At 39.3% G+C, this 27,730-nt stretch overlaps 3 protein-coding genes across 6 annotated transcripts; 2 read left to right on the forward strand and 1 right to left on the reverse strand.

The window, feature by feature from the left end:
- The first annotated feature begins 2,724 nt into the window (after positions 1-2,724).
- On the forward strand, positions 2,725-4,979 carry LOC141909543 (uncharacterized). Its single transcript, XM_074799988.1, has 5 exons — positions 2,725-3,415; positions 3,498-3,610; positions 3,745-3,796; positions 3,882-3,964; positions 4,503-4,979. The coding sequence occupies exons 1-5, from the start codon at positions 2,878-2,880 to the stop codon at positions 4,560-4,562; spliced, it is 846 nt and encodes a 281-aa protein (XP_074656089.1). The 5' UTR covers positions 2,725-2,877; the 3' UTR covers positions 4,563-4,979.
- On the reverse strand, positions 4,096-27,730 carry LOC141909518 (extracellular calcium-sensing receptor-like). 3 transcript variants are annotated; one of them, XM_074799952.1, is made up of 5 exons: positions 26,454-27,730; positions 23,103-23,315; positions 21,848-22,516; positions 21,442-21,486; positions 4,096-4,432 (listed from the first exon to the last, which is right to left on the reverse strand). In XM_074799952.1, exons 1-5 carry the CDS (start codon positions 27,382-27,384, stop codon positions 4,275-4,277), a joined length of 2,016 nt encoding a protein of 671 aa, XP_074656053.1. In that variant the 5' UTR covers positions 27,385-27,730; the 3' UTR covers positions 4,096-4,274. The 3 variants fall into 3 exon arrangements, with proteins under 3 accessions (XP_074656053.1, XP_074656052.1, XP_074656051.1); XM_074799951.1 differs by having other exon boundaries at positions 21,274-21,486; XM_074799950.1 differs by lacking the exon at positions 4,096-4,432 and having other exon boundaries at positions 20,112-21,486.
- LOC141909528 (neuropilin-1-like) lies at positions 15,449-19,220 on the forward strand. 2 transcript variants are annotated; one of them, XM_074799970.1, is made up of 10 exons: positions 15,449-15,506; positions 16,410-16,555; positions 16,922-17,012; positions 17,192-17,326; positions 17,417-17,547; positions 17,711-17,801; positions 17,874-18,008; positions 18,110-18,229; positions 18,425-18,468; positions 18,553-19,220. In XM_074799970.1, the coding sequence occupies exons 1-10, from the start codon at positions 15,452-15,454 to the stop codon at positions 19,132-19,134; spliced, it is 1,530 nt and encodes a 509-aa protein (XP_074656071.1). In that variant the 5' UTR covers positions 15,449-15,451; the 3' UTR covers positions 19,135-19,220. The 2 variants fall into 2 exon arrangements, with proteins under 2 accessions (XP_074656071.1, XP_074656070.1); XM_074799969.1 differs by having other exon boundaries at positions 15,451-15,518.

Raw genomic sequence — 27,730 nt, forward strand, 5'->3', positions numbered from 1 at the left:
AACCATTCACTATTATATATGGAATTTGAGGAGGCTTGAAATTCTGGGACGCCTGAAAATTTTTGGAATTTCCTCATGGCTGCCCCTCGCAGACCCCATTATCTTTCATCAATGTTTCATCAGTGTAATCATTGCAATATTCACCCTAATCTGGGTTAAATCCCTAATTTTTATATCCTCTCTCCTTATTTTGAGTTGACATGCCCTGGATCCAAACCCGAGATTTAAGATTGGCTAAACCCAACTTGGTGAATGGTCTAAAATAACAATTTTTGGTTAATGTGAATTGTTTTTAAAGGATTTGTTGAATTCTCTGGATGGTTCGCACCGGGTTATAGCCGACCACGTCTCCTGCAACGAGAAACAGAGGAACGAAATCGATAAACTATCCATCGAGAGCGCTGGGTTTAAAACTCACATCGATGAGCTTAGTCGGGGTCTGGATACAAAGACTAAACAACTACAAGAACAAGAGGATCTACACGAAGAGGCCTTGATCAACTGGAATCAGAAGGTAAAGATTTGTAATTTATTCAAATTTCGGTCAGTCTGATCATCTAGAGTCAATTTATAGTTAACTGGACCCAATTCCAAAGATGGGGGTTAGAATTTTACTCTGAGTTTTTAATAACTGTAAATCTAACAGGCAACTGTGGAACTGGGTCCAGGAGTTGAAACCATATTAAATAAGAATGAATTGACTCCAAGCAAAGGAATCAGAGTCAAAGTCAATTTTAGAACTCTGTGATTCCTGATTGTTCTATAGGAAAAAGATGCACAGGTGAAGTTTGACGAGTTTAACGTTGAATTGGATGACCTTCGCAAAGAATTCAGTAACCTTGAACAGGTCCGTTTCAAATTAACTGAAAATAATTCACAGTTACAACTAAATCTACAGAAATACAAGGTTTGTAAAGTCCTCTGAAGAATTGTTTTCTCGAAAGAAAATGACTCCCAAATTCGTTAGAAATCATTGTCATCATTTTTAAGGACCTGTTGAATTGTGAAAAACGTGAGAACCAAGTTCAGACTGATTACGTGACTGTGGTTGCTATTGAGGTGCAGACGGATAGTGACTGGTTGGAATCTGTTTGTCGCATGACTAGAGAACTTGAAGAAAGTCAGAATAAAGGTAGCAATGTCTTTGGGGAATGGATTCTTGAATTTGGGAACAAATTCATCCAAGACTTATCCCATGAGAATAAAGCCAAAACTAAAGGGGCCAAGCTTAAGGATTTATCTCTCAGGATTTCAACTTGGATACCCAGACTATAAAACCTGGCCAATAGAAGGATTCATCTGTAAGGATCAATTTGACACCTAGTCGTTAAAAGCTGACCCAGATAAAAGATTTAAAGCTAAAGACTCTAGACGAATCCCCCAAGGATTAATGAAAAAAGAACTTTCATTTTTCATGGGGTATAGAGTTTGTGTTATTGGTATCTTTTTCATTTAAAATGTTCGGTTTTTTTTTTTTTTTCATTTATAGTGAAAGCATTGCTGAATAAAGTTGAGAATTATGAAGATCTAGTAGCGGACAGCGAAAAATTGACGAAACAGTTACAAGATCTAAACAAATCTTGTGAACCTCCTCCTGAACCAGTTCATACTACTACAAATTCAACACAAACTGAATCCAATTCTGAGAAAATTCTACCCCAAATCTATGAAAATACATTGAAAGCTTTGAAAAATCCTTCTGCAAATAGTTCTTTAGTAAGATCTGAAAATGATAGATCTCTTCCTGAAAAGATTTGTAGTTCATCTTCAATTGATGTCCAACTTTCTGATCTTGCCTCCATTCCTTCGATCAAATCTGGGACTGATTCAAACTTTCCAGATTTCAATATGGATGTCCAACCTTCTGCCGTTACCTCTGCTTCTTTGAACAATTCTAGAATTGGTTCTAATGCATCTGATTTTCCAAATTCTATTTCATCTTCATCTGATGTTGGCCAACCTTCTCACCTGGGTTGTACTTTGTTATCAAAATCTGAAATTCCGTCCGAGCAACTTCCAGGCCAAATCTCCAATCCATCTTTGATGGAAACTGGCCAAACCTCTGACGAGGACTGTTCTGCAACAAAATCTAACACTGGGTCCAATCAACTGCCAGACCAAGTCTCAAATTTGTCTTTGATGGAAGGTCAACAATCTCCTGATCTATTCACCACCAATAGTCATCTGGCTGTGAAAGTTCATATAAACGAGTCTGATGATAAATCTGCAGAACCTCTAAATGAATCCCATCATAATTCATTTAATGGTCTTAGTTCAGGTCAAACTGAAGTCACTGAAACTTTTGACATCCCTGAGACTCCTCCTGAAGTCACAAAGACTGTTGTACACTCTGATAATGCAATATTGTCTGATGTTGAAATCGCCAAAGTCTCTTTGCTATCGCCAACTAAGGACGTAGCTTCTAGCAATAACATCGTTGAAGAAGTTTCCATAAAGGAAAAACTTAATGTCAACAATATTCAGGTTAAAAATCCAAGAATTGTAGCTGATTCTGATTCTAAATCTGATAAAGAATCCTGCACTAGGGATTGTCTCAGCTTCTCACCCCAGAACAGAAACGAATCCTCTGTGAATTCTTTTGATTGTGGTAGCAATTTCTCTGGCATTTCTACGACTTGGAAGGGACCGAATGAATGTTTTACCAAAACTCCAGTTCAAAATGATCCTAGCATTACAACAACTTTGATAGGACCTGGAGTTTCTTCAGTTACAAATGATTGTACCATTTCAACACCTCAAAATGTACTTCACAATTTTCCCATTTCTTCCTTGGTTCCGGACAAACTCTACCATTTTGCTAGTATTTCTTCGAATGAATGCAGCATTTCTTCCGAGATTCCCACAACTTCGTTAGACATGCTTCCTAATATATCTGAAGAATATAAAGCTAAAAGCAACTTGAACTTCGATTTAACCGATAGCAAAATTGTTGAAAATACCGTTGCTAGCACAGAGGTTCTCGAAGAAGGACCTGTTTGTCCTAAGTCTAGATCTTCCTCAAGTTCTAAATATCCAAGCAGATCAGAGTTTGATACCGCTAATTGTGAAAAAGGTTGCAATTCAAACGTCGAAAATCAATCCGCTCCTAATTTGAAGTTGGACATGCGCAAAATTGGAAATTCTTCGGAAATACCAACTTGCAGTAAAGGTTTAGAGTCACAAATCTCGGGGAAACCTGATTCGAAGCCCTCATGCGTGGAGAAGATCTTCGTACGCGAGCAGCCGATATTGTTATCCAATCTTACAACGGGGATCGGTGCCAAACCGTCTGCTCTTGGAACAGCAGCGCCCTCTATGGCGAAGATACAGCGAGACGTTATAGCATCATTTCTCAATAAAATCGCTCCGTCTTACGATGGGCGTGGAGATGAACCGGCTAGACTCAACACCACTGGTAGAATAAATCGTGATTTCAACTTAAGAAACCTTTTCTTTTCAAAAATGGAAAGTCTTTTGAATATTCCTTTTCGTTGTAGGTGCCGGGAAGGTGAAACAAGATAGACCACGTTTGACGTCAGATGTAATGTTCTTTAAAAACGAAAATCTGAATATTGTTTCAGCAAATGACGCAGTGGGCAGGAATTCAAATGTACGACCAGAAAGACCAGGTTTTGTTAAACCTATAGGGCTAAGAAAAATTATAACTAGTTATTGATGATGATTTTCTCATTCTCGATAACTCAAACAATTAGGTAAAACTATGAATTCGGAATTTACTTTCAGAGAAAACGTCAATTTGTACCTCCAACTGGGAACAATCCGGGAATTTTGAATGGTAAACGTTTTAACTAAAAAAATAAGTTAATTTTCAACCAAAAAATTGACAACCTGCAATATTTGTCTGTGAAACTGAATTTCAGATGATGCGATCAGTAAAACAAGGGTTAATTCCGAGAAAAAAGTGCGCTTTAGTCCTTGCAACGATACTCAATCTAAAGCACAGGTGAGAAAAATGAAAACATCGACTGGAATAATGAGTCTGACATGTTTCCTTGAGCTAGTAGTTTATTCATATTTATTCTACAAATATTATTTGATAAGCTATAAAAGCAATATTTCATTCATAAAGTGGGATTTTCATGTTATCATTTTAATCTGGAGAGAGTGTATGTATAAGCAATGGTCATAACATCAGTGGCGTTGGAAGCGCAGCGGCCATAGCCATGGCAATAATTTTACTGAATGAAGTTTTTTTTCTTTGAATACCACGTTTTTGAAGAAATTAAGTACCAGTTAATGCGCCGCGGCAATATTTAGAACCTGTCCAAAATCAGCATCTGGCCGTGGCAATCAAAAATTGCTTCCAATGCCCCTGCATTAACCAGTTGACTGCAAGGGCTTTTCCTGGGGAGGGCGTGAAAGCTGAGATTAGCCGAATTAGAAGATTCTTTGGTGTCCCAGAGAGTTCCGTCTGAAAAGAGAAACAAGGTAACAATTTCTTTAGCCTAAATGTTTGATTTTGACTTATTAATTCACTTCAGCGGAAACAGTTTACTGGGGACGATTCATTGTTTTCGGATGATGATTTCAACAACAACTGAGTGCCATAGCGACGACAATGAGTAAACATTGAAGCCATAGATGATCTTATGCTTGTTGTGAAAATTACTACAGTCAACCCTTCCGATATAGCGCCCACATCAGCAATTAAGGGTTTTGGTAAAATAGAAAGTGGTGGTGTATTAGGGATTAGTTGTAATTATAGTAAACTCTGCCTATAGTGGTAGCTAAATGTTACTGGCCAAATTTACTGACAATTTATTGATAAAACAGCTGTATGCATAGATTTTCAATTTTTTTCACATTGGCAAACGGTAGGGACAGAAAATTACTGATTTAAACGGATTACAGAATCGACCAGTACCATTTTGGGTGGAGTCTACTCATGTTCGAAAGCAAAATACAGATGCTCTTTTCTCAGAAAAAATGGGGTTTGGGGTTTATCAGGTGTTGTCTACCAGGGGTTGATTGTAATTCTAATTATGTGATAAAGAAGAGAATTTTACCTCATGTGCAATTTTGTTTTGTTTATTCTTAAATGATGTTTAAGCTTTGATTTCGATTTTGTTCATCAATTGTTAACATTTTTTGTTAATTTTTCAATAAAATTAAATTTTGGCAATGGCTATATTCTATTGTTGATTTCTTATTGATCATTTTATTGAAAAAAGAACCAGCAACTGCCAGATGGGATAGACCCAGCCTATTGATGCTGATGCTGAATGGTGATAAACAATAGGAGTCCCAGCCTAATCTGCTGATTGCGATAGGTATTTTCAGGACGAAGAGAAGATAGGATATCCTGGGTCCAAAGCCAAATAATCTGGATGCTGAAAAGGAGACTAATGACAATTCCGATGTGTACGCCATCTATTGGAATTTCGATGAACTGTCTAGTTGAATTCTCACTGCCCTGTCTATTGATAATTATTCCGCTTAGTGACCTGGATGCTGAGTAGAGGATAGACGCTGGCGGCCAAGTTCCAGACCCTTATGTAAATGATTCTGAGTGGTCTGGATGCTGGACAGGGGCGTCCCAGGTTCGAACTCCGTCTATTGTTAGTCATTATGAATAGTTTGGATGATGCAAAAGGGATGTCCCGAAGTGTGGATTCATTTCCAATCCCTTGCAGAATGTTAAGTTCACTTAATTCTCAACAGAGGAATCCATTCCCGTTTGTGTACCGATGTATTAGAAATGCTATCAAAATCAACATAAAAGATTTATTGTGATTTTAGTTCACTGAAAATCCGATAGATGGCGACTATCAATTGAAAATCCCTTTAGACACCAATCAGAATCCTCAAAACCCCCCGAAATGAAAAATAAACATTGTCTAACATGCATTTATGAATTCAAAAACATTTCAAATTACATGTAATTTAGTTAGTTAGGCAACGTAATTATTTGTCCATCGTTATTGACCTTATCTAAAAACGACCGTATACTTTGAATGAAAGAATTCAGAGCCTCTGGGGTCTAAATGGCATTTCGATGCTTTACCCCTTCTGGTGGATTTTCAATGAACTAAAATCATAATAGCTCCTTTGTATGGAATTCATACTGTTTTTAGAGTAATATGAACGTACACTGAGAATATTACTGTGGCAGTCGATGGATTCCATCTCTGGCAGTCGAGTGTTTGGTAAGAGCTCACGGAGACAAAATTAGTTTTCAAAATTAAATACTGTTTTGAGATGCTTACTTCTATCTATCTATCGCCTAAGTAAACCGTTCAGTTGTTTTTGAAAAAATATTTCTTTTTCAGAAATCTGCTTTTGGGTAAAATGTATGATGGTGAGCCAAGTCAAGTCGTCTTGTTATTTGGTTTTGAAAGCATTCAAAAAACCCTATTGTCAATTCACCATGAGCTGCATTAGAACGTCTGGTTGCAGAAAAAAAAGATTCAATTTCATAGCTCTATATTTCACACACATAAAGCTTTTAGCAGATGAAATAGATAAAATCGCCAAGTTAAGAATTACGGATTAAAGTAACGATAGCTTTCAGCAGACTTAATGGCGATCAATCAGTCGATTGCGTTAAGACTATACAGTTTGGTAATTGCGGACGTGAAGTTTATTCATAGGAAGCGATACCCGACGGCATTCATAGCGGGTACAGGCGCCAATATGGTTCTAGTCGCTCTGTTCGGTTTAGTCGGCAATGCGTTGATCATGATGCTGATGTTGACGCCTAAATTCCGTAAACGATACTACGGTAATTTGTTTCTGATTCTCGCCGCATCCGACAGTAGTTTGATATGTATCTATCTATTGATCCATCTCAATGCAGTTTATCACCACGTGAACGGAACTATTTTGATTAACATACGTCGCAGCGATTCCGTTTGTAAATTAGTATCACTGATCTATGCAGTTCTGGTGTCATCGGGACCGAACCTTCTTAGCCTATTGTCTCTGGAACGAGCCTGCATCGTACGGTTCCCGTTTCAAGGACCTCGATTCTGGAATTCGAACACGGCCAGACTTATTTCTGCGGTATATGTTTTTGCTATGGTCAGCATTCCTTCATCTGAAGCGAGCGATGTGCTGTACATAAACGGAACCGGATGCGTCCACACAACCGACCAAACCGTAAATAAAGCACTTCAAATTGTATGTATTTTATTCATACCGTGTTCGGCGATTATAATCTCCACGACGTTGATAGTTGTAACTTTAATGTTCAATCGTTTGAAGAAAATCCATTCGTCCGCATCAGTATCTCTAATGGTGGCCACTACGTGCGTACTGTACCTACTGTTAAGTCTGCCGGCCAATATCATTTGGATGAGGTCTTGGATCGATTCGAACGTCACACAATCGCAGATCGCATTCAAAATAGCCGACACGATTTATAGTTGGAATTGGGCGGTGAATTTCTACATCTATGTACTGACGGGTAGAGAAATACGCGAGACGTTATGGCGTTATTTACCTCGCTTCCGAAAAAAATTACAAAAACCTTAAAGGCCGACGAGCACTGTAAAAGACCAATCAATGTCAAAGATGGCAGTGTCCATGAAGCCATGGTACAGTAAAGAGCTTCAAGGCCGTCGGAAGGAGATGGGCCGTGGTGTCCAGGGCCAACCAACTTTTTGGGGTGCCAAAGTTTTTTTTCATCGAAACCATGACCTTTTGCTCTTCCGACGGGCCTGAGCTCCAATGGCTGGAACTGGTTGGTTTTTCCCCTATTTTCCCCCAGTCAATTCGGATCCTTCTTCTTGTCAGACACATTTAGTGTTTATACGTAATACATTCATTTCTGCATTCGGAAATATGTTTAGGCTCACGCCTATGAGATTATGAGCTATTTAGTAGGTATTTTCGTCAGAAGTTTAATCTTTGAATGGCATGAAGGGAGGAATTTGAATCAGACTAGTTTAGCTTGCATAGCACAATGAACAGTTACGGTAGCGTCATGTACCATTTAGTGCGTGCTGGAGCCAGTTCCACAGTGTTGTGACTAGATTAACTGTGGGTTAGAATTAGTTCATTTTCAATGTTTTAACTCTGAGTCAAATCTTAACTCAGAACTGTGGAACCGGGCCCTGATGACTAAATCATTATTCATTATTCTCTCTAAATCAGATTTGGCAAACAATGGACTTAAATCATTATGAAAAAAACACTGTGGTGATGATGGCTAAACAATCATCCTTTACATTCTCTAAATAGAAATATCTATATGGAAATAGAATAGTGATAAAACGATGGTGGTGGAGCGACAATCAATCCTTCATAGGCTGAAACATGGGTACAATTATCATACAAAAACCAATGCAATTTTCGAATTCATAAAATTGACGATTTCGGTGTGTGCGAATATGACGTTGTTGATCAAGAATGTCTTTATGTCTCAACAAAACCTTATGTTAATTATTCTTAGCCGCCTGGATGCTGCACTGGGGTATCCCAGGTTCGAATCCAGTATAGTGTTCCCGATTCAGAGCGGTCTGTACTATGCTGTACAAGGGAGTCACAAGTTCGAACCTGACTTTTTTTAGTGATTCTGAATGGTTAGGATGATGCAAAAGAGATGTCCTGAAGTTTAGATTCATTTCCACTCCGTTCCTGAGGGTTAAGTTCCCAGTTTAGATTCCCACCGGAGGGGACCATTCACACCGATGTATTAGAATTGCTATCGAGATCAACATAAAAGGTCTATTGTGATTTTAGTTCACTAAAAATCCGATAGATGGCGACTATAAATTGAAAACCCCTTTAGACACCAATCAGAATCTTCAAAACCCCCGAAATTAAAATAAACATTGTCTAACATACTTTTATGAATTCAAAAACATTTCAAATTACTTGTAATTTAGTTAATTAAGCAACGTAATTATTTGTCTAACGTTATTGACCTTATCTAGAAACGACTGTATACTTTGAATTAAGAATTCAGCCAGAGACTCGTTTACTTGTATCAGGGAAAACAGTCGTTTCTTTATAAGTTCAATAACTTTAGACAAATAATTACGTTGTCAAATTAATTGTTTTACGAGTAATTTGAATATGTTTTGAATTCATAAACATATCTAAAACACTGCATATTGTCATTTCGGGAGGTTTTTGTAATTTTCTCTGGGGTCTAAAGGGCGTTTCGATGCTTTACCCCCTCTGTTGGATTTTCACTGAACTAAAATCACAATAGATCTTTTGTAAAGAATTCATATAGATTTCCATAGAGTAATAAGATATAAGATACTATTGTGGCAGTCGAAGGATTCCTTCTCTAGCAGTTTATTCCCGGGATATTTTCTTTTTTTCTTACGAAACCTCAATCGAATTTCACCATAATGGTTCGTTCAGAGGCCAGTCTCGATTACATTATTTGATCTCATTTTTTTGGCCAAAGCGAACTCTGTGGCCAGTGGTTTCAGCTGAGTGTCTTGTAAGAGTTCAAGGAGATAAGATTAGTTCTCGAAATTAAATGCTGTTGTGAGATGCTTTTTCTATCTATCTATCTATCGTATTATAATAAAGTAATAAACCTTTCAGTGGTTTTTGAAAAAATATTTCTTTCTTAAATCTGCTTTTGAGTAAAATATATGATGATGAGCCAAGTCGTCTTGCTATTTGGTTTTCAAAGCATTCAAAACCCTATTGTCATTTTAACATGTGCTGCATAGAGCGTCTGGTTGCAGAAAAAAGATTAAATTGAAATTCCAAAGCTCTATATTCCACATACATAGATAAAGCTTTTAGCATTGGAAGAAATAAATAAATTCGCTGCTAAGTTAAGAATTACGGATTAAAGTAACGATTGCTTTCAGCAGACTTAATGGCGATCAATCAGTCGATGGCGTTAAGACTATACAGTCTGGTAATTGCGGACGTGAAGTTTATTCATAGGAAGCGATATCCGACGGCATTCATAGTGGGTACAGGCGCCAATATGGTTCTGGTCGCTCTGTTCGGTTTAGTCGGCAATGCGTTGATCATGATGCTGATGTTGACGCCTAAATTCCGTAAACGATACTACGGTAATTTGTTTATGATTCTCGCCGCATCAGACAGTAGTTTGATATGTATCTATTTATTGATCCATCTCAATGCAGTTTATCACCACGTGAACGGAACTATTTTGATTAACATACGTCGCAGCGATTCCGTTTGTAAACTAGTATCATTGATCTATGCAGTTCTGACGTCATCGGGACCGAACCTTCTTAGTCTATTGTCTCTGGAACGAGCCTGCATCGTACGGTTCCCGTTCCAAGGACCTCGATTCTGGAATTCAAATACAGCCAGACTTACTTCTGCGGTATACGTTTTCGCAATGGTCAGCATTCATTCATCTGACGCGAGCGATGTGCTGTACATAAACGGAACCGGATGCGTCCACACAACCGACCAAACCGTAAATAAAGCACTTCAAATTGTTTGTATTTTATTCATACCGTGTTCGGCGATTATAATCTCCACGACGCTGATAGTTGTAACTTTAATGTTCAATCGTTTGGAGAAAATCCATTCGTCTTCATCAGTATCAATGATGGTGGTCACTACGTGCGTACTGTACCTACTGTTAAGTCTCCCGGCCAATATCATTTGGATGAGGTCTTGGATCGATCCAAACGTTTCTCAATCGCAGATCGCATTCAAAATAGCCGACACGATTTATAGTTGGAATTGGGCGGTGAATTTCTACATCTATGTACTGACGGGTAGAGAAATACGCGAGACGTTACGGCGTTATTTACCTCGCTTCCGAAAAAAATTACAATAACCTTAAAGGCCGACGAGCACTGTAAAAGACCAATCAATGTCAAAGATGGCAGTGACCATGAAGCCATGGTACAGTAAAGAGCTTCAAGGCCGTCAGAAGGAGATGGGCCGTGGTGTCCAGGGCCAACCAACTTTTTGGGGTGCCAAAGTTGTTTTTCATCGAAACCACGAAAAACCTTCCCAGAACCCCTTCATGTTTTAGATTTTGGGTCGGCCCATGACCTTTTGCTCTTCCTACGGGCCTGAGCTCCAATGGCTGGAACTGGTTGGTTTTTCCCCTATTTCCCCCAGTCGATTCGGATCCTTCTTGTTGTTAGACACATTTAGTGTTTATACGTAATACATTCATTTCTGCATTCGGAAATATGTTTAGGCTCACGCCTATGAGATTATGAGCTATTTAGTAGGTATTTTCGTCAGAAGTTTAATCTTTGAATGGCATGAAGGGAGGAATTTGAATCAGACTAGTTTAGCTTGCATAGCACAATGAACAGTTACGGTAGCGTCATGTACCATTTAGTGCGTGCTGGAGCCAGTTCCACAGTGTTGTGACTAGATTAACTGTGGGTTAGAATTAGTTCATTTTCAATGTTTTAACTCTGAGTCAAATCTTAACTCAGAACTGTGGAACCGGGCCCTGATGACTAAATCATTATTCATTATTCTCTCTAAATCAGATTTGGCAAACAATGGACTTAAATCATTATGAAAAAAACACTGTGGTGATGATGGCTAAACAATCATCCTTTACATTCTCTAAATAGAAATATCTATATGGAAATAGAATAGTGATAAAATGATGGTGGTGGAGCGACGATCAATCCTTCATAGGCTGAAACAAGGAAATACAATTATCATACAAAAACCAATGCAATTTTCGAATTCATAAAATTGACGATTTCGGTGTGTGCGAATATGACGTTGTTGATCAAGAATGTCTTTATGTCTCAACAAAACCTTATGTTAATTATTCTTAGCCGCCTGGATGCTGCACTGGGGTATCCCAGGTTCGAACCCAGTATAGTGTTCCCGATTCAGAGCGGTCTGTACTATGCTGTACAAGGGAGTCACAGGTTCGAACCTGACTTTTTTTAGTGATTCTGAATGGTTAGGATGATGCAAAAGAGATGTCCTGAAGTTTAGATTCATTTCCACTCCGTTCCTGAGGGTTAAGTTCCCAGTTTAGATTCCCACCGGAGGGGCCCGATGTATTAGAATTGCTATCGAGATCAACATAAAAGGTCTATTGTGATTTTAGTTCACTAAAAATCCGATAGATGGCGACTATCAATTGAAAACCCCTTTAGACACCAGTCAGAATCTTCAAAACCCCCGAAATTAAAATAAACATTGTCTAACATATTTTTATGAATTCAAAAACATTTCAAATTACTTGTAATTTAGTTAATTAAGCAACGTAATTATTTGTCTAACGTTATTGACCTTATCTAGAAACGACTGTATACTTTGAATTAAGAATTCAGCCAGAGACTCGTTTACTTGTATCAGGGAAAACAGTCGTTTCTTTATAAGTTCAATAACTTTAGACAAATAATTACGTTGTCAAATTAATTGTTTTACGAGTAATTTGAATATGTTTTGAATTCATAAACATATCTAAAACACTGCATATTGTCATTTCGGGAGGTTTTTGTAATTTTCTCTGGGGTCTAAAGGGCGTTTCGATGCTTTACCCCCTCTGTTGGATTTTCACTGAACTAAAATCACAATAGATCTTTTGTAAAGAATTCATATAGATATCCATAGAGTCATATTATACTACTGTGGCAGTCGAAGGATTACTTCTCTAGCAGCTGAGTGTTTGATAAGAGTTCACGGAGATAAAATTAGTTCTCGAAATTAAATGCTGTTTTAGATGCTTTTTTTCTATCTGTCTATCGCCTTATGATAAAGTAATAAACCTTTCAGTGGTTTTTGAAAAAAATATGTCTTTCTTAAATCTGCTTTTGAGTAAAATGTATGATAGTGAGCCAAGTCGTCTTGTTATTTGGTTTTCAAAGCATTCAAAACCCTATTGTCATTTTAACATGTGCTGCATAGAGCGTCTGGTTGCAGAAAAAAGATTAAATTGAAATTCCAAAGCTCTATATTCCACATACATAGATAAAGCTTTTAGCAATGGAAGAAATAGATACAGCCGCTGCTAAGTTAAGAATTACGGATTAAAGTAACGATAGCTATCAGCAGACTTAATGGCGATCAATCAGTCGATTGCGTTAAGACTATACAGTCTGGTAATTGCGGACGTGAAGTTTATTCATAGGAAGCGATACCCGACGGCATTCATAGCGGGTACAGGCGCCAATATGGTTCTGGTCGCTCTGTTCGGTTTGGTCGGCAATACGTTGATCATGATGCTGATGTTGACGCCTAAATTCCGTAAACGATACTACGGTAATTTGTTTCTGATTCTCGCCGCATCCGACAGTAGTTTGATATGTATCTATTTATTAATCCATCTCAATGCAGTTTATCACCACGTGAACGGAACTATTTTGATTGACATACACCGCAGCGATTCCGTTTGTAAATTAGTATCACTGATCTATGCAGTTCTGACGTCATCGGGACCGAACTTTCTTAGTCTTTTGTCTCTGGAACGAGCCTGCATCGTACGGTTCCCGTTCCAAGGACCTCGATTCTGGAATTCGAACACGGCCAAATTTATTTCTGCGGTATACGTTTTCGCAATGGTCAGCATTCCTTCATCTGACGCGAGCGATGTGCTGTACATAAACGGAACCGGATGCGTCCACACAACCGACCAAACCGTAAATAAAGCACTTCAAATTGTATGTATTTTATTCATACCGTGTTCGGCGATTATAATCTCCACGACGTTGATAGTTGTAACTTTAATGTTCAATCGTTTGAAGAAAATCCATTCGTCCGCATCAGTATCTCTAATGGTGGCCACTACGTGCGTACTGTACCTACTGTTAAGTCTGCCGGCCAATATCATTTGGATGAGGTCTTGGATCGATCCGAACGTCTCACAATCGCAGATCGCATTCAAAATAGCCGACACGATTTATGTTTGGAATTGGGCGGTGAATTTCTACATCTATGTACTGACGGGTAGAGAAATACGCGAGACGTTACGGCGTTATTTACAAAAACCTTAAAGGCCGACGAGCACTGATGTAGAAAGCCCAATCAATGTCAAAGATGGCAGTGTCCATGAAGCCACGGTACAGTAAAGAGCTTCAAGGCCGTCGGAAGGAGATGGGCCGTGGTGTCCAGGGCCAACCAACTTTTTGGGGTGCCAAAGTTGTTTTTCATCGAAACCACGAAAAACCTTCCCAGAACCCCTTCATGTTTTAGATTTTGGGTCGGCCCATGACCTTTTGCTCTTCCGACGGGCCTGAGCTCCAATGGCTGGAACTGGTTGGTTTTTCCCCTATTTTCCCCCAGTCGATTCGGATCCTGCTTTTTCTCAGACACATATAGTGTTTATACGTAATACATTCATTTCTACAATCGGAAATATGTTTAGGCTCACACCTCTGAGATTATGAGCTATTTAGTAGATATTTTCGTCAGAAGTTGAATCTTTGAATGGCATGAGGGAGGAGTTTGAATCAGACTAGTTTTGCTTGCATAGCACAATGAACAGTTACCGGTAGTGTCATGTACCATTTGGTGAGTGCTGGATCCAGTTCCACAGTTGTGACTAGAGTTAACTATGAGTTAGAATTAGTTCATTTTCAATGTTTTAACTCTGAGTCAAATCTTAACTCAGAACTGTGGAACCGGGCCCTGATGACTAAATCATTATTCATTATTCTCTCTAAATCAGATCTGGCAAACAATGAGCTTAAATTATTATGAAAAACACGATGTGATGATAGCGAAACAATCATCCTTTACATTCTCTAAATAGAAATATCTATATGGAAATAGAATAGTGATAAAATGATGGTGGCGGAGCGACAATCGATCCTTTATAGGCTGAAACGAGGAAATAAAATTGTCATACAAAAACCAATGAAATTTTCGAATTCATAAAATTGACGATATCGGTCTGTGTGAATATGGCGTTGTTGATCAATAAAAACAAAAAATAAAAAGACAAAACAAAACAACAGCAAAACAACAACAAAAACCATTTAAAACCTGATCTATACATATTTTCTATGTAATGATTTGTATAAAATCTCCACCCGATGGTGGTGCTGCTGAAGCGGCTTCAAAATTTATACTTAGGAAATAAACTACCAATTCAGCAAAATGATAAACGAAAGATAAAAAGTTTGTTTGTTTATATCAGCCCGAATGCGGGCCATTGCTCAAAACAAGGAAGACTAAAGCTGCGATATAACCAGGTATATATATATATTCAGGATATTAACTATTGTCAGTTTGTAATTAGTTGTATCCGCCTTGATGTCGCCCATAGACTTCTGACGTGGGTAGAGAGGCAATGACGAGAGGGAAAAAAGGAAATGAAATTACCACCAAAAACCCGGATTTCGTTATTGCATATTGTTTAGAATATTCATTTATCAGTTTTATTTATAAGTTTAGTTTGTCAGAGAGCATCCTGGTGGGGAGACAGGTGATCTCATCATGAAGCAAGTTCAGATTTAAACAAGGAAGTGAAATTATTATAAAAAAATCAAACCAACGCAGTTTACTAATATTCATAATATTGATTCTATCGGTCTGTGTAAATATGGAGTCGTTGATGAAGAGTTTGTTTCTGGTCGCTGTATTTTCATACAATCTAGGTAAATCTCTAGGTGAGCGCGCAAAAAATATCAATATAAATGAAGAAATCCCACACTTCGAATTTAAAATTATACGATCAAATTTATCATTATGAAACTACAAAGTTTCGGCTGTTGACTAACAGCCATCATCAGGTGGAATGATGATGGCTGTTAGTCAACAGCCGAAACGTTGTGGTTTCATAATAATAAATTTGATCGTATAATTTTAAATTCGAACGGTGGGATTTCTTCATTTATCTACAGTATACACGGATTATAGTGTTTATGCGACAACTAATATCAATATTACTTAACATTTTGTTGATTTAGATGAATTTTAGGAAAACTTCCAAACGAAACTGTTCGATCAGTGCTGTCGCGCAGGTGCTGATCTGGGGAACTCTATATTGAAAAATTGTCTCAAACCGTGCAATTTTACCTCATTTAACAGCCAGTATGACGCGTTGTTCCGGGACCCTAGCTAGGAATTTTCAAAGACAGCTGTGTATATAAAAAAGGAATACATCTCTAAAAAGAAAATGAACTTCTTGAGCCTAACAACCAAAAACCTAGCTTCGAACCCGGGCCTTCCGGCGTATTAGTCGAGCATGCTAACCGCTAGACCGTCATGATCATGGAATTTGTATGTGTGTCTGGTCAGTCTCGTGACTATTTAGCTGTGGTGACCAGTCAGGTGTGATGACTGGTGGCCAGTCAGGTGTGGTGACTGGTGACCAGTCAGGTGTAGTGACTATTCACTAACAAATATCATTTCTCTGATTACAATAGTTTCTAATCAGAACCTATCATCAAGCTAATCAGACCCATTTCACAAGGCAATTATCAATTCCGTGTTAAGTAGCAGTTTTATATAAGTTCACAGATGCGGGTAAATCTTCAGTATTTACTTGTATACTACAGTATCGGGAGACGTTATCGACTCGACCTGTAGTAGAACACCTAGAGTACAGAATGGCACATCGGGCATCATCACAAGCCCTAAACATCCGAACAACTACGATGATAACCTGGTCTGTTACTGGTTAATTCGTACGCCCGAATACACGGTAAATATACAAATATTTGTGAAATGTTGGTCTTAAAAATCATTTCGTCGGGTTTTCTTTACTAACTCGTAGGGCTAAGATAAGTTTTGATTTAAAACCAGGGGCCAGTTGCCAGTCGTGACCTAAGTCCAAAAGCGGTCTTAAATCTTAAGACTGGTCTTAAGTTGTTAGATTGGCTATAGAACTAATTTTCAACATTAAGTCTAAGCTATGACTATGCAACCGGCCCCTGGGTTTAGTTCAATTGATTATTCTGGGTTAAAGTTGAGAACGGATCTTTTCAAACGGGTCCTGAACTCTGTAACCAACACGATTTGCTCGCTTAAGAATTACAATTAGATTCTAAAAAACATACATTTTTTGCAGATGGTTGAAATATCATTTTACTCGAATTTTCGTATAGAGTCCACGAGTAGAGGTGGTTGTTTCGACTCGATATCGATACAAACCGGAAAAGGTAAAAATCTAAACACTGTTCATCACGCGAATGATTTTATTTACGACTTTAGTCTTTTAAGATATATTTCTTCATCAGCGAGTATATCAAATATTGCGGTTTGACTGCTCCTGATGATGGATGTATTTTTACGGATCCAGCTAGAAATTCTTAATTGATTTGTGTGTTTATCTTTACAGCATTTGGTGCTGAATATTGCGGCAGTACAGCGCCTACTAAACGTTACTATTCCGGTTATTACGTGGGCATCCAGTTTGTATCAAATGGCGCTAAAAGCTATCGAGGGTTTAAACTTTATTGGCGGTTATTAAAAGGTAGCTTATATAGTGAGAAGTTGATCATAGAATTCACAGGATCATGGGATCACAGATTACATAAAAACAATTCTATATATCTATTTATAGTTGATTCATCATGCAGTAAAACACCTATAATACAGAATGATACATCAGGCATCATCACGAGTGCAAATTATCCGGGCTACTATTTTAACAATTTGAACTGTAGCTGGTTGATTATAGCACCCGAAAATATGGTAAATGCGTGTGAGATGTTGGACTTAAAAAAAATGATGTTGTCGGTTTTCTGCACTATAGCGCAGGAGTTCATCTGACCTGTGTAAACTGATCCTGCACTCCCGTAGACAACGCGATTGTTCAGTTTTTGAATAATAATTCGATTCCTAAAATTTTTTGCAGATGGTTGAAATATCATTTGACTCGCATTTTAGTATTGAGTCCACAGTACGCGGTAATTGCTCGGACGCGTTGACGATAAAAAGCGAAACCGGTAAAAATCGAAACTGTCTTCACAACGATTTTCATGATTCAAATGGTTTTATCAGATTTATTCTTTTATCAGGGAGTAATCGATATTGTGGTGTGGCTGCTCCCCGCAAACGAGTCCACGCTGGAAATGTGACAATCCAGTTCACATCAGGCAAATATAGAAACAAAGCCGGGTTCAAACTGTTTTGGCAGTTTGTACAAATCAAAGGTGCTTAACAATAAAATTTGTTGAAAATGAAATATATGAACTGAAGTCTTAAATTTGAAATTGTTGGGTATAGTTTAGTTTCATTATATACTATATTTCAGATTCATATACGAACAGTGTTTGGCCAGCAGTTGGGATCGGTTTACTACTCGCAACAGGCGTTACCATATCTACCATCCTCGTGCTCAGACGCCGCAGGAACCTGAGAAACAGAAAATCTGGTTTGTTAGCTATCATTTTACCTGAAACGGGGAAGAGTGGAAGGGGTATAGGGCCCCATAATTGTGTCGAATAAGATTTGATAACGGCGGTGTACTGAGTCTACCAGAATATAATTTGACCGATGATTTCGGGAACAGGGAGTTCTAGTTTGAATCAGTGATATCTTATCTCACGTTTATCTAATCATTGCATAGGTAACAACAAGACGACCGATCCCGGGGATTTTATCTACCTCCAGGTTTGTAAATATAAATACATTTCCATTGTTTTCAATTTTTGATTTGTGAATATTTTTGTACATTGTTTACCGAATTATTTTTAGCCTACACCCGTTGGTGGTGATGACAGAATTTACACTACTCAGGGTACTGTCTACGAAGACATAGAAGACGGAGAGGTCTACGATAATGTAAATATCGTAGATGTTGTTAATGTCGCTGATATCAGGAACGTTACAGAAGATGACTACATTGTCGCAGATGTCAGAAAACCTCCAGAAGATGAATACGTTTTCGCAGATGCCAAGAACCCTCCAGAAGATACCTACATCATCTCAAACCCTCCAGAAGTTACCTACGCTGTCGCAGATGCCAGGAACCCTCCAGAGGATGAGTATGTTTTCGCAGATGCCAGGAACCCTCCAGAAGATGAATACGTTTTTGCAGGTGTCAAGAACCCTCCAGAAGATGAGTACGTTTTCGCAGATGCCAGGAACCCTCCAGAAGATGAGTACGTTTTCGCAGATGCCAGGAACGCTCCCGAAGATGAGTACGTTTTTGCAGGTGTCAAGAACCCTTCAGAAGATGAGTACATTTTCGCAGATGTCAGGAACCTACCAGAAGATGATTACATTGTCGCAGGCTCTGATGTCCTCGCCCACCAGATCACTATGTCCCGTATATAGATCTATTTTCATCGTGTAAATTATAAAGCATTTCTATATTGTATAAACTAACAATAACAAATAAAAGAGAAATATACTAACTTAAATACCGAATTTGAATATAACAATTACAGTTGTTTTGTTCTATCTACTTTTTGTCGTTTTGGGGCCAATTGTCACTATATCAACTGTCCACCGGTTTACTTTAACCATCAACTCCAGAGTCCGTGGTCTGACCAATGTTTGAGCACCTGGGCTATGGTTTTTGATGCACTGGGCACTGGCCAAGTCCATATTTGCCGCAATCGTGGGCGGTGCGTTTATTCATCTCTTATTCATGCGCTAAACACGTACATACTTACATTATAGTTCACTGAAAATCCGATAGATGGCGACAATCAATCTAAACCTTTTTAGACCATTAAGAGAATGTTTAAAATCTCCCGAAATCAAGATGAATATATCAACGAATTGAAAATATGTTACTCGTAAATTAGTTAATGAGTCAACGTAATTATTCATCTAACGTGATTGAAATTATTCATGACTGTATACTTTAGTCATGGATCCCAAAATTACCCGATTGAGCTGGTATCAGCGAAATAACAGTCGTTTCCTAATAAGTGCAATAACGTTAGACAAATAATAACGTCGCCTAATTAATGAATTTACGAGTAATTTGAATATGTTTTGAATGGATAAAGGTATCTGAAACACTAGATACTTTCATTTCGGGAGGTTTTCCTCATTTACTTTTGTATTTAAAGGGTATCATTTCGATGTCTTATCCCCTCTGTTGGATTTCCAGTGATGGAATTCATATAGATTTTTCGTATGAACTGCGACTCCTATTGATTAGGGTGCGAAACGGTTAGCCTAGTATTAGGTTCGGAAACGGCCTGTAAGCACTGATTTGGAGTGATATGGATAATGGACGGGTGTGCAAGGTTCGAATACGTTCTATGATAATGAAAATCGAGCATGACAATTCAATGGTGTACCCGTGATAGAAATAAAATCAAAGCAAAATTTATTTGATCCGTTTGATCGAATTACGAACAGTTGGTCATTCTGAGTCTAATTCCTTCAAAGTGCTGTCCATTAATTGCAGCTCGGTCTCCTGGTCATACTTATCCCTAACCGACAACCGATTCCGGTCTAGGGGGCGCTGCAGTGTAGTACTTGTTGATTGCGGGTGAATGATTGGACTTCCGCTCGATGGTGGCGTCGCTGGCGGCTCACGTTCAAACTTAAGCCGGCGTCGAGGAGTTTGTGGAGTAGAATCACGTGACTCCGCGCTATAATGTTTGCGATGGTTTTCCACAGACGCTTCCAGGGTGGGGAATGCCCCAGACGAGTGAGCTGCCGGTGCGCGACCCAATTTGCGCATTACCACGATGTAAAACTTCGGACAGAACTTGATCCCGGTTAACGTTAGTTGCGTTATGGCTAACGTAAGCGTTAGTATAACTATTCGCGTGTTGACCGTTTCAACAATGAAGTAAATAGGCGTTACCGTCGCCGTAATTAACAGATATATATAACACGAAGCGTTGACGTACGGTAACTGAGAGGAAGTGACGTCACCGATCGTCTGCGTCGATTTTTCTGTGAAATAAGAGGCCAACATGACGACACTCATCGAATAGGAAAACGCTATCAGTTCGAAAAGGTGAAACGGGTCGTCGCAAAATCGCAAGGTCAAGGTCGTTTTCGGAATGTCGTAGAGCTTGATGCCCGATTTGTCGACGTAAGTGCTCGCTAGGTGGAGCGCTGCGCCGACGGCTGAGAGCGCATGTGTGAATAAAATCGGCGCGAAAAACTCGGCGCCACGTGCGTTGCAAAAATGGCGTAGCAGTCGCCTAGCAACGAACCGTTTAACTTGAAACGTCTGCGCGAGGAGCATGACGGGATGGACGGTGAACGTGAATTGAAATAGGAACGGTATCACCCGGCAGATGGGGCCGTCTGGTGGTAGTAGATACAACAACGGATAACAATAACCGAAAGCAGTCAAATAGACGAACGTGAATTTCAACTGTATCGATTTGATAGTCGGTAAATTCCGGAAAATTCCGATCGTCACGAGTATGATGAGCAAACTCAGATAACCGATGATGACGATGATAAGAATGACGATGTTTAGAGGACAGAGTTTACCGATTGTGATATCAGTGTTTGGTCTACACCAGGTCTGGTTATCACTGGGGTAGGTGTGCTCCGGGCAATACGTGCATTCGACGGACATTGACATATTGGACACGTGACCCTCGGCACATGGGCGACACCCCCAGCAGCATTCAGACGGACTGGGCAGCACTTCCTCACCTGGCGGACAGTAATCACTACATATTGATACTGGAACTGTGTTATCTGGAAAAGATCGATCATACACATTGATTAGGCTCATGATGAACAGTTCGTTTATTCCTGCAAACCGTCTATAGTTTTAAACCCTATTTTGAAACAATATTCCATAGCCGGTTTCATAGTCATGGCTTAGGCTTAAGACCTGTCTAAGGCCATCTTAGTTCTATAGCCGATCTTATATTTAACTAAATACTCATCTTTAGATTTGAGACAACTTTCTACTTAAGTCCCAACTATGGAATTGGCCTCATACCATTTAAGGCTACCGTTACGCCATCTATACATTCTTAACCCTTTGTTATATACTTTGAGACCCGATCTCTATCTCTATGACTACCCCGTCGCTTGCGCCATCTATACCTACCTACACTGTTCCACTGTATTTTACTTTCGTCGAACTTCAGCGATGATCCACCATCATCTTGCAAACTCCAATTCCCGATCATAGCGAATTCCAACAGACCCGTGACGGCATTCTTTTGCACGTTCAGTATTTCGTATTCCGCCCGCTGGAGGTCGCCGCCAGGCCGGAAATTGATTGTTATACCGCCGAATCCTGGGAAGTCGGCTTTTGCAACGAACGGTAAAATGTCTCTATGTGTCAACAAACCGAGTTCGTGTTTGTGCCAAAGTTGTCTGTCGTTCAGGGCCATTATGAGAGCGGTGAGGAGAACCATTAGCGCATTGGCTGCATTTATGGGGGCTAACAGGACTCGAGTTTTATCTACGAGGTCCTCCAGTTTCAGCTCTTCCGAACAATTAGCCACGAAACCGTGCTCGGTGAAATTACACTTCCGGTGTATACCGACCGGAAGCGATCGCTTACGCCAATGCAAACGTTCGAATACGTACTGGCGCAACCAAGGATTGCCGTTGATCGCTTGACGTATAGTGCGGTCTTGCAAGAACTGTAGAAAGTCGTTGTCCCTGTACATCGGTAGACCGACCCCGATTATGCCCTGAACAACGCTTGCTTCCATTTCTAGCACGTTGGCGTTCGAGGCCCACGACTCGCAAGCTATCCAAGTGATACCTATTGGAACGTGAGGAAAAAAATACAAATTAGACAAGTCTATCAAAGTTATTTCTTTTACAAAATTAACTTTCTATCTTCTGTCTTCTTTTTGAATATTGTAGAAACCACTTTAAGTGCACACATCCCACCAACTAGTGTTGATGAAGAGTGAATCCGGGAACACTGACCTATCATGGAGCTTCACCGGGGTCAAATACCCATGAAATACCATAAATACCCATCACATCAAAAAAGTTATTATTTGTACATGTATAAATCTAAAAAAGGGGCAGTAGCATTGCTTTCGGGAGTATTGTTAGAAGATTCGACTTTCGTTGTGAGTCAGGAAAAGAGCGATGGTTAACATGATTCGAATGCGGTGTCCTTGACGAATAAAATGAATTCAACGGGACTTGAACCCACCACCTATCGTTTATGAGTCAAACACTCTATCCCCCAGGCTACGGAGACCTGACAGGTGTAATGGTGACAGGGTTTTTGTTGATCCGTGATAAATCAACACGATCATATAAGATTCGCAATTGTCTCTTCAAAATTGACGCCCGTATTGATCGGAATGTTCAAAATACATCATTTTACTTACGGCGAAGATTTTGTCTGGACGCTTCGGCCAGTATCTGTTCGGCATGTTGCCAGTACATGAACAGTACGACGACCTTGACATTGTCGTCTTGTTTAAGGTGGGCGACGATCTTGCGCACTTGAGATTCCGCCTCCGGCGAGCGAGGGTTGTAAATCTCATCTCTGGCAAGACAAATCTCGCGTGTTTTCAGCTCCCGTTGCAGAGTAGCGATACCTGAAATCGTAAATCAAACATGAATAAAAATGAAGAAAAAGGTGAACACAAATACATTCGCTTTGTTTAAGTCTCGGCTGGTAAGAAAGCTACTGAAGAAGCCAACGCAATAACATAGAGACCAGTCTACGCTCGTGAGAACCAGACTAAGCTCAATTTGGTTACATTGCCAATCGAAAAAGTTCAAACCATAGTCATTTGTCCAAACCCGATCTAACAATTTCAGAAAGAGTTTTTTTGAGTATCAAAGTATTTAAGGGCTAATTTCCTGAAAAACCTGAACTTGTCGACCTAAAAAAAGAATTGCACTAGCAAACGTTGCGCAAATTACTAATGGGTTGGAATTGTTATTTCGAAAGCGGAAAGTAAACTTACAGTCTACTGTATACACACATAAAGTATACCAAATAAATATTACCTGAAGGGCGTGTTGAGAGGGAGTGTTGAAAGTACCCTCTTTAGGACCAACCGATAAATTCATTTATCTCGATTGTTTTGTTCTAATGGAACAAAGGGTTTATTTTGTTATCGAAATATTTGCGGTTTAAAAAAATGTTTGATATACGAAAAATACATAAGTATGTTTATCAGAAAAAGCCTGGCATCTGTGGTTTTTGCGGTAAAAGAAATGAGATAAAAGTTCGTGATAAAAACGAACAATGCGAATTTTCCAGCAGGCGATAGGGCGGTGGGCAATCTTCCAATTTATAATCGGGGTACAATCATGTGGGGCAGTTTCCGACTGACTGAAAGGCAATTCTTTATATTTAGAAAATGTATTTTTCTGAGGGTGATGGGCAGCACATTCCGTTTGTTTATGCCGAGAAAAATCTTCGAGAAGAGATTTCAAGGAAACTTCTTCTGGTCAAAAGCCCTTCTACTAAACGAGATGGCACCCAAGAAGTGCCCTGACTCTTTTGTGCTGAGCCGGCCATCTTTAGGTAGGGAATTTTTAAAACCGCTGTTGTAAGTATAGTTTTAAAAGATAACTCGTTAAGTGGAGAAAGACAGACTTATCGTGATGCATATCCCTGCGGTACTAGAGACACTTATGATAAATGGCAATACAGCAGGAAAGCAGGTAAGTGCGAGAGAGAGAGAGGAGAAGAGTGGGAGAGCAGCTGATAAACCTGTCTATAGGTCAATGACCTTGACATTCACTTGAGCATGTTTGAACGAAAGAAAATGTTCGTCTACTACTGAATAATCATTTTGCTCTTATCACAGTCCAAAGTCAAATTCAATCCGCAATCTTTTTAAGTAAAAAAGATATTTTGGAACTCCGAGTTCTTACAAGGACGTTGAGTCAAGGTTGATACGGTTGAATAATTCATTGTAGCAGATGTTGCATTGTGATAATTAAAAGTAAATTGTTTAGACAGAAAAAAATGCGAAGCACGGTAGAGCGATGGGATGGATGCATTTATAACCACAAATTGTGCCACACGCATGTTGAATATCCGGAGTGTCTATTCATGATCGAATGTCTACTAGCGCACCTGGTGGATCATCACTTGCTGCAAGTGGAATCCTGTCGTTGTAGTTGATATTAGGATTAGGATTAGGATTAGGATTTTATTTACACTCCAACCATTTCTATGGTACATGGAGGGAGACTTATACAAAGTATACAATATTTACAATTAACAGAAAGTATAAACTTGTTTTGATAAAATATAACAAAGTTATTAACAATATATACATACACTATTTACAACATACTAATTATTGGAGGGATTTATATACATCTAAGCCTTTTTTAATGAATTTTGCAAGGTGGATTGTAGGATTTCTTAGAATATCAAGATTGCCAAAAGAGTTCAGATTCAGAATATCCTACTGCACACTAGTGACACCTGGTGAATCCCACATATCACAAGATTAATCCCCTGTTGCCACAGTTGCACTCCCCGAAGCCAATTCTTTATTGATGAATGATTGGCAAATATGGTACTGTATTTGTTCTCCGCAAAAGTGCTGCTGTGCTATTTTTTCGCTAAATGCAAACACAATAAATCGATTAATGTTAAAGGGTCGTCTGTTATCTGTAAGTGACGTATAAATCGGGTTCTGACGGCTATAAATCGCAGGTTGTACATGTACCATCATTAGGGAAGCACTAAATCTAGTGAATATAATTGCATTGGCACATTTACATGTTAAGAATAAATTTCATCATTAAGATACCCTGGCCTATCTCGGGATTTCTAGTCAAAGCCAAGAACTGACGATGAAAAACCAATCCACCTGAACTGCTGAAGTTTATCTTTCCGTTCAAACGAACCGTTCACACAGTTTACACGGTTACAAGTATTTTTGTATGCGTTTCTCAAACCTAAGGATTATAAGTTGTGTGTAGTAAGTAACGAGCTTAAGTATTTCTCCTCTAAAATACCAGAACTAGTTTACTATCTTTCCGTGGTTTGTTGGAGAACATTTCTATGAACCACTCTACCGTAGGGCGAATTTATCTCATTTTTACAAATCTCAAGATCTTTTCGCTTAAATTCGAAAACACGATTATCCGATGATTAATGGCCATCTCTCCAATTGACGTAAAATGCGGTATTTCATTCAAAAAGATTCGTATTTTTCACACAAAGCGCGGCGTGTGTAAAAATTGTTCCTCTTACTCAAATATAAGGAGAATCGTGAAGGGTTTTTGAAAATGTAGAACAGAGACACCAAGTACGCACTTGATAAGTTAAATGGATTTCTGAAAGTCCATTTATCATAGTTATGTGGCTTTTAGAATGACATTTTGACAGCTTGCAATATCAGTGAGTTTTGAAATTTTCCGGAACTAGTGAAATACAATAAACGATGTAATTAAAAAAGTCGAAGTTGTTATATTTTGGCTTTATCGGGAAAATGTTTCGCGTGCATTAGCAAAACGTTTGCTACATCAAAACAGAAAAACACGTTTTTTCACAAAACGTTTTGAGTATCAGTTATACGTTCTGGGGAATATTCTACTCAGAATTCTATAACAGAAAATTTAAAAAAAGACCAATTCAGAAATACTTTTCGATCAGTCTCATCTCGAAAACTTCGAAATTTAATATCTAGGTTTCAATCTAGTTATTTCTGATTTGTGTGTGACGGGCTTCGCTATGAAGGGGTTAATGAAATACTTACCCTCTCTACTGTATTCTAAATCCGTTGCTATGGTGGACACGTAATTCCATTTGAAGCGTTCGATAATTTCCGCCATCGCCCGGGCCTGATTGTCGTCGGCCGGAATCGTTCGGAAGAACGACGAATATTTCCGATCGCTGAGCAGCACCCTGGTGGAGAAATAGCTAACTAATGGAATATTGTATATAGCGAATAGGCCGGCAACCGCCGCGCTTATAAAACTTGACGAAGGACCTACTAATCCTACGATTGGTTTATTCAAACACGGCTCTAACGTTTTTTTCTGTTTCCTATATCTCCTCCTAGAGCTCGTGGTTCCGTTCGTCTCGCTGTAATTCCCGTAAATTGGCGCCGAAGTCGTCATTTCCGATTTCGGTGACACGCTAGGTGGCGCCATGGTTGCTTTCTCCCATCGATCCTCGCGAGAACAATATGGCCGACCGTTCACGAGGCGACCTTGAACTTCGGGCATTTTGAATTTCGTTTGATTGAACGTACAATAACATTTATTCGTTTTCGGATGGCCGCAAACTTTTTTTGCTTCGTCGGCGATTTCAGCCCATTTTTCGATATCGTTAACGAATCCGACCGCTTGGTGCATGGCGGTGGGCACGTGCATGCACGTGTCCCGAAAATCGTAACCGATCCGAATTTTACGCCGACTTCGTCTGAAAAGCCGTTCCGAACGCTCGTTAAATTTATCGATTATGTAAATCATCGCCTCGACCGAAATGATATGCGACAGCGCCAACTGGCGGCAAACATTCGACCGCTCATAAACGTCCGACATCATCCTGTTGTGTATGGGCAGTAGGCCACCGATTACATAGTCGCCATCTTTGTAAACTCGCGTGTGCTTTCCGTTAGCCACCGCTGACCGGAAGCAGGCGCACGCAACAATGAACGTCAACGCCGAATGCACCGTTACCATGGTAAAAACGGTCGTTAATATTCGAACTATCCAATTGCGAGCATTCTCCGCCCAATTACGTTATCCATGTATGTACGTAAACACAAGAGCGGCAAAGGTCTTCATAACAGTAACGTGCCTATATAGCGTGGAAACTGAGTCACCTCATATACTCACTTTTAACAAGACTTATATTTCGGTAGCTTATCTAATCCAGTTGCAATTGCATCGAGATGAAAAAAAAATATACGTAAACCTAGCTCTATTTAATAGTCGCTTGTGTTCTGCAGTTGTCAAAACAGACAGCGATGCGGGTACAGTTTCATCCGCTCTTCCTGCTCCCCAATCCTTCCTACCTTCCATCCAC

Source organism: Tubulanus polymorphus, chromosome 8 (assembly GCF_964204645.1).
Source record: "Tubulanus polymorphus chromosome 8, tnTubPoly1.2, whole genome shotgun sequence".
Classification (NCBI taxonomy): domain Eukaryota; kingdom Metazoa; phylum Nemertea; class Palaeonemertea; order Tubulaniformes; family Tubulanidae; genus Tubulanus; species Tubulanus polymorphus.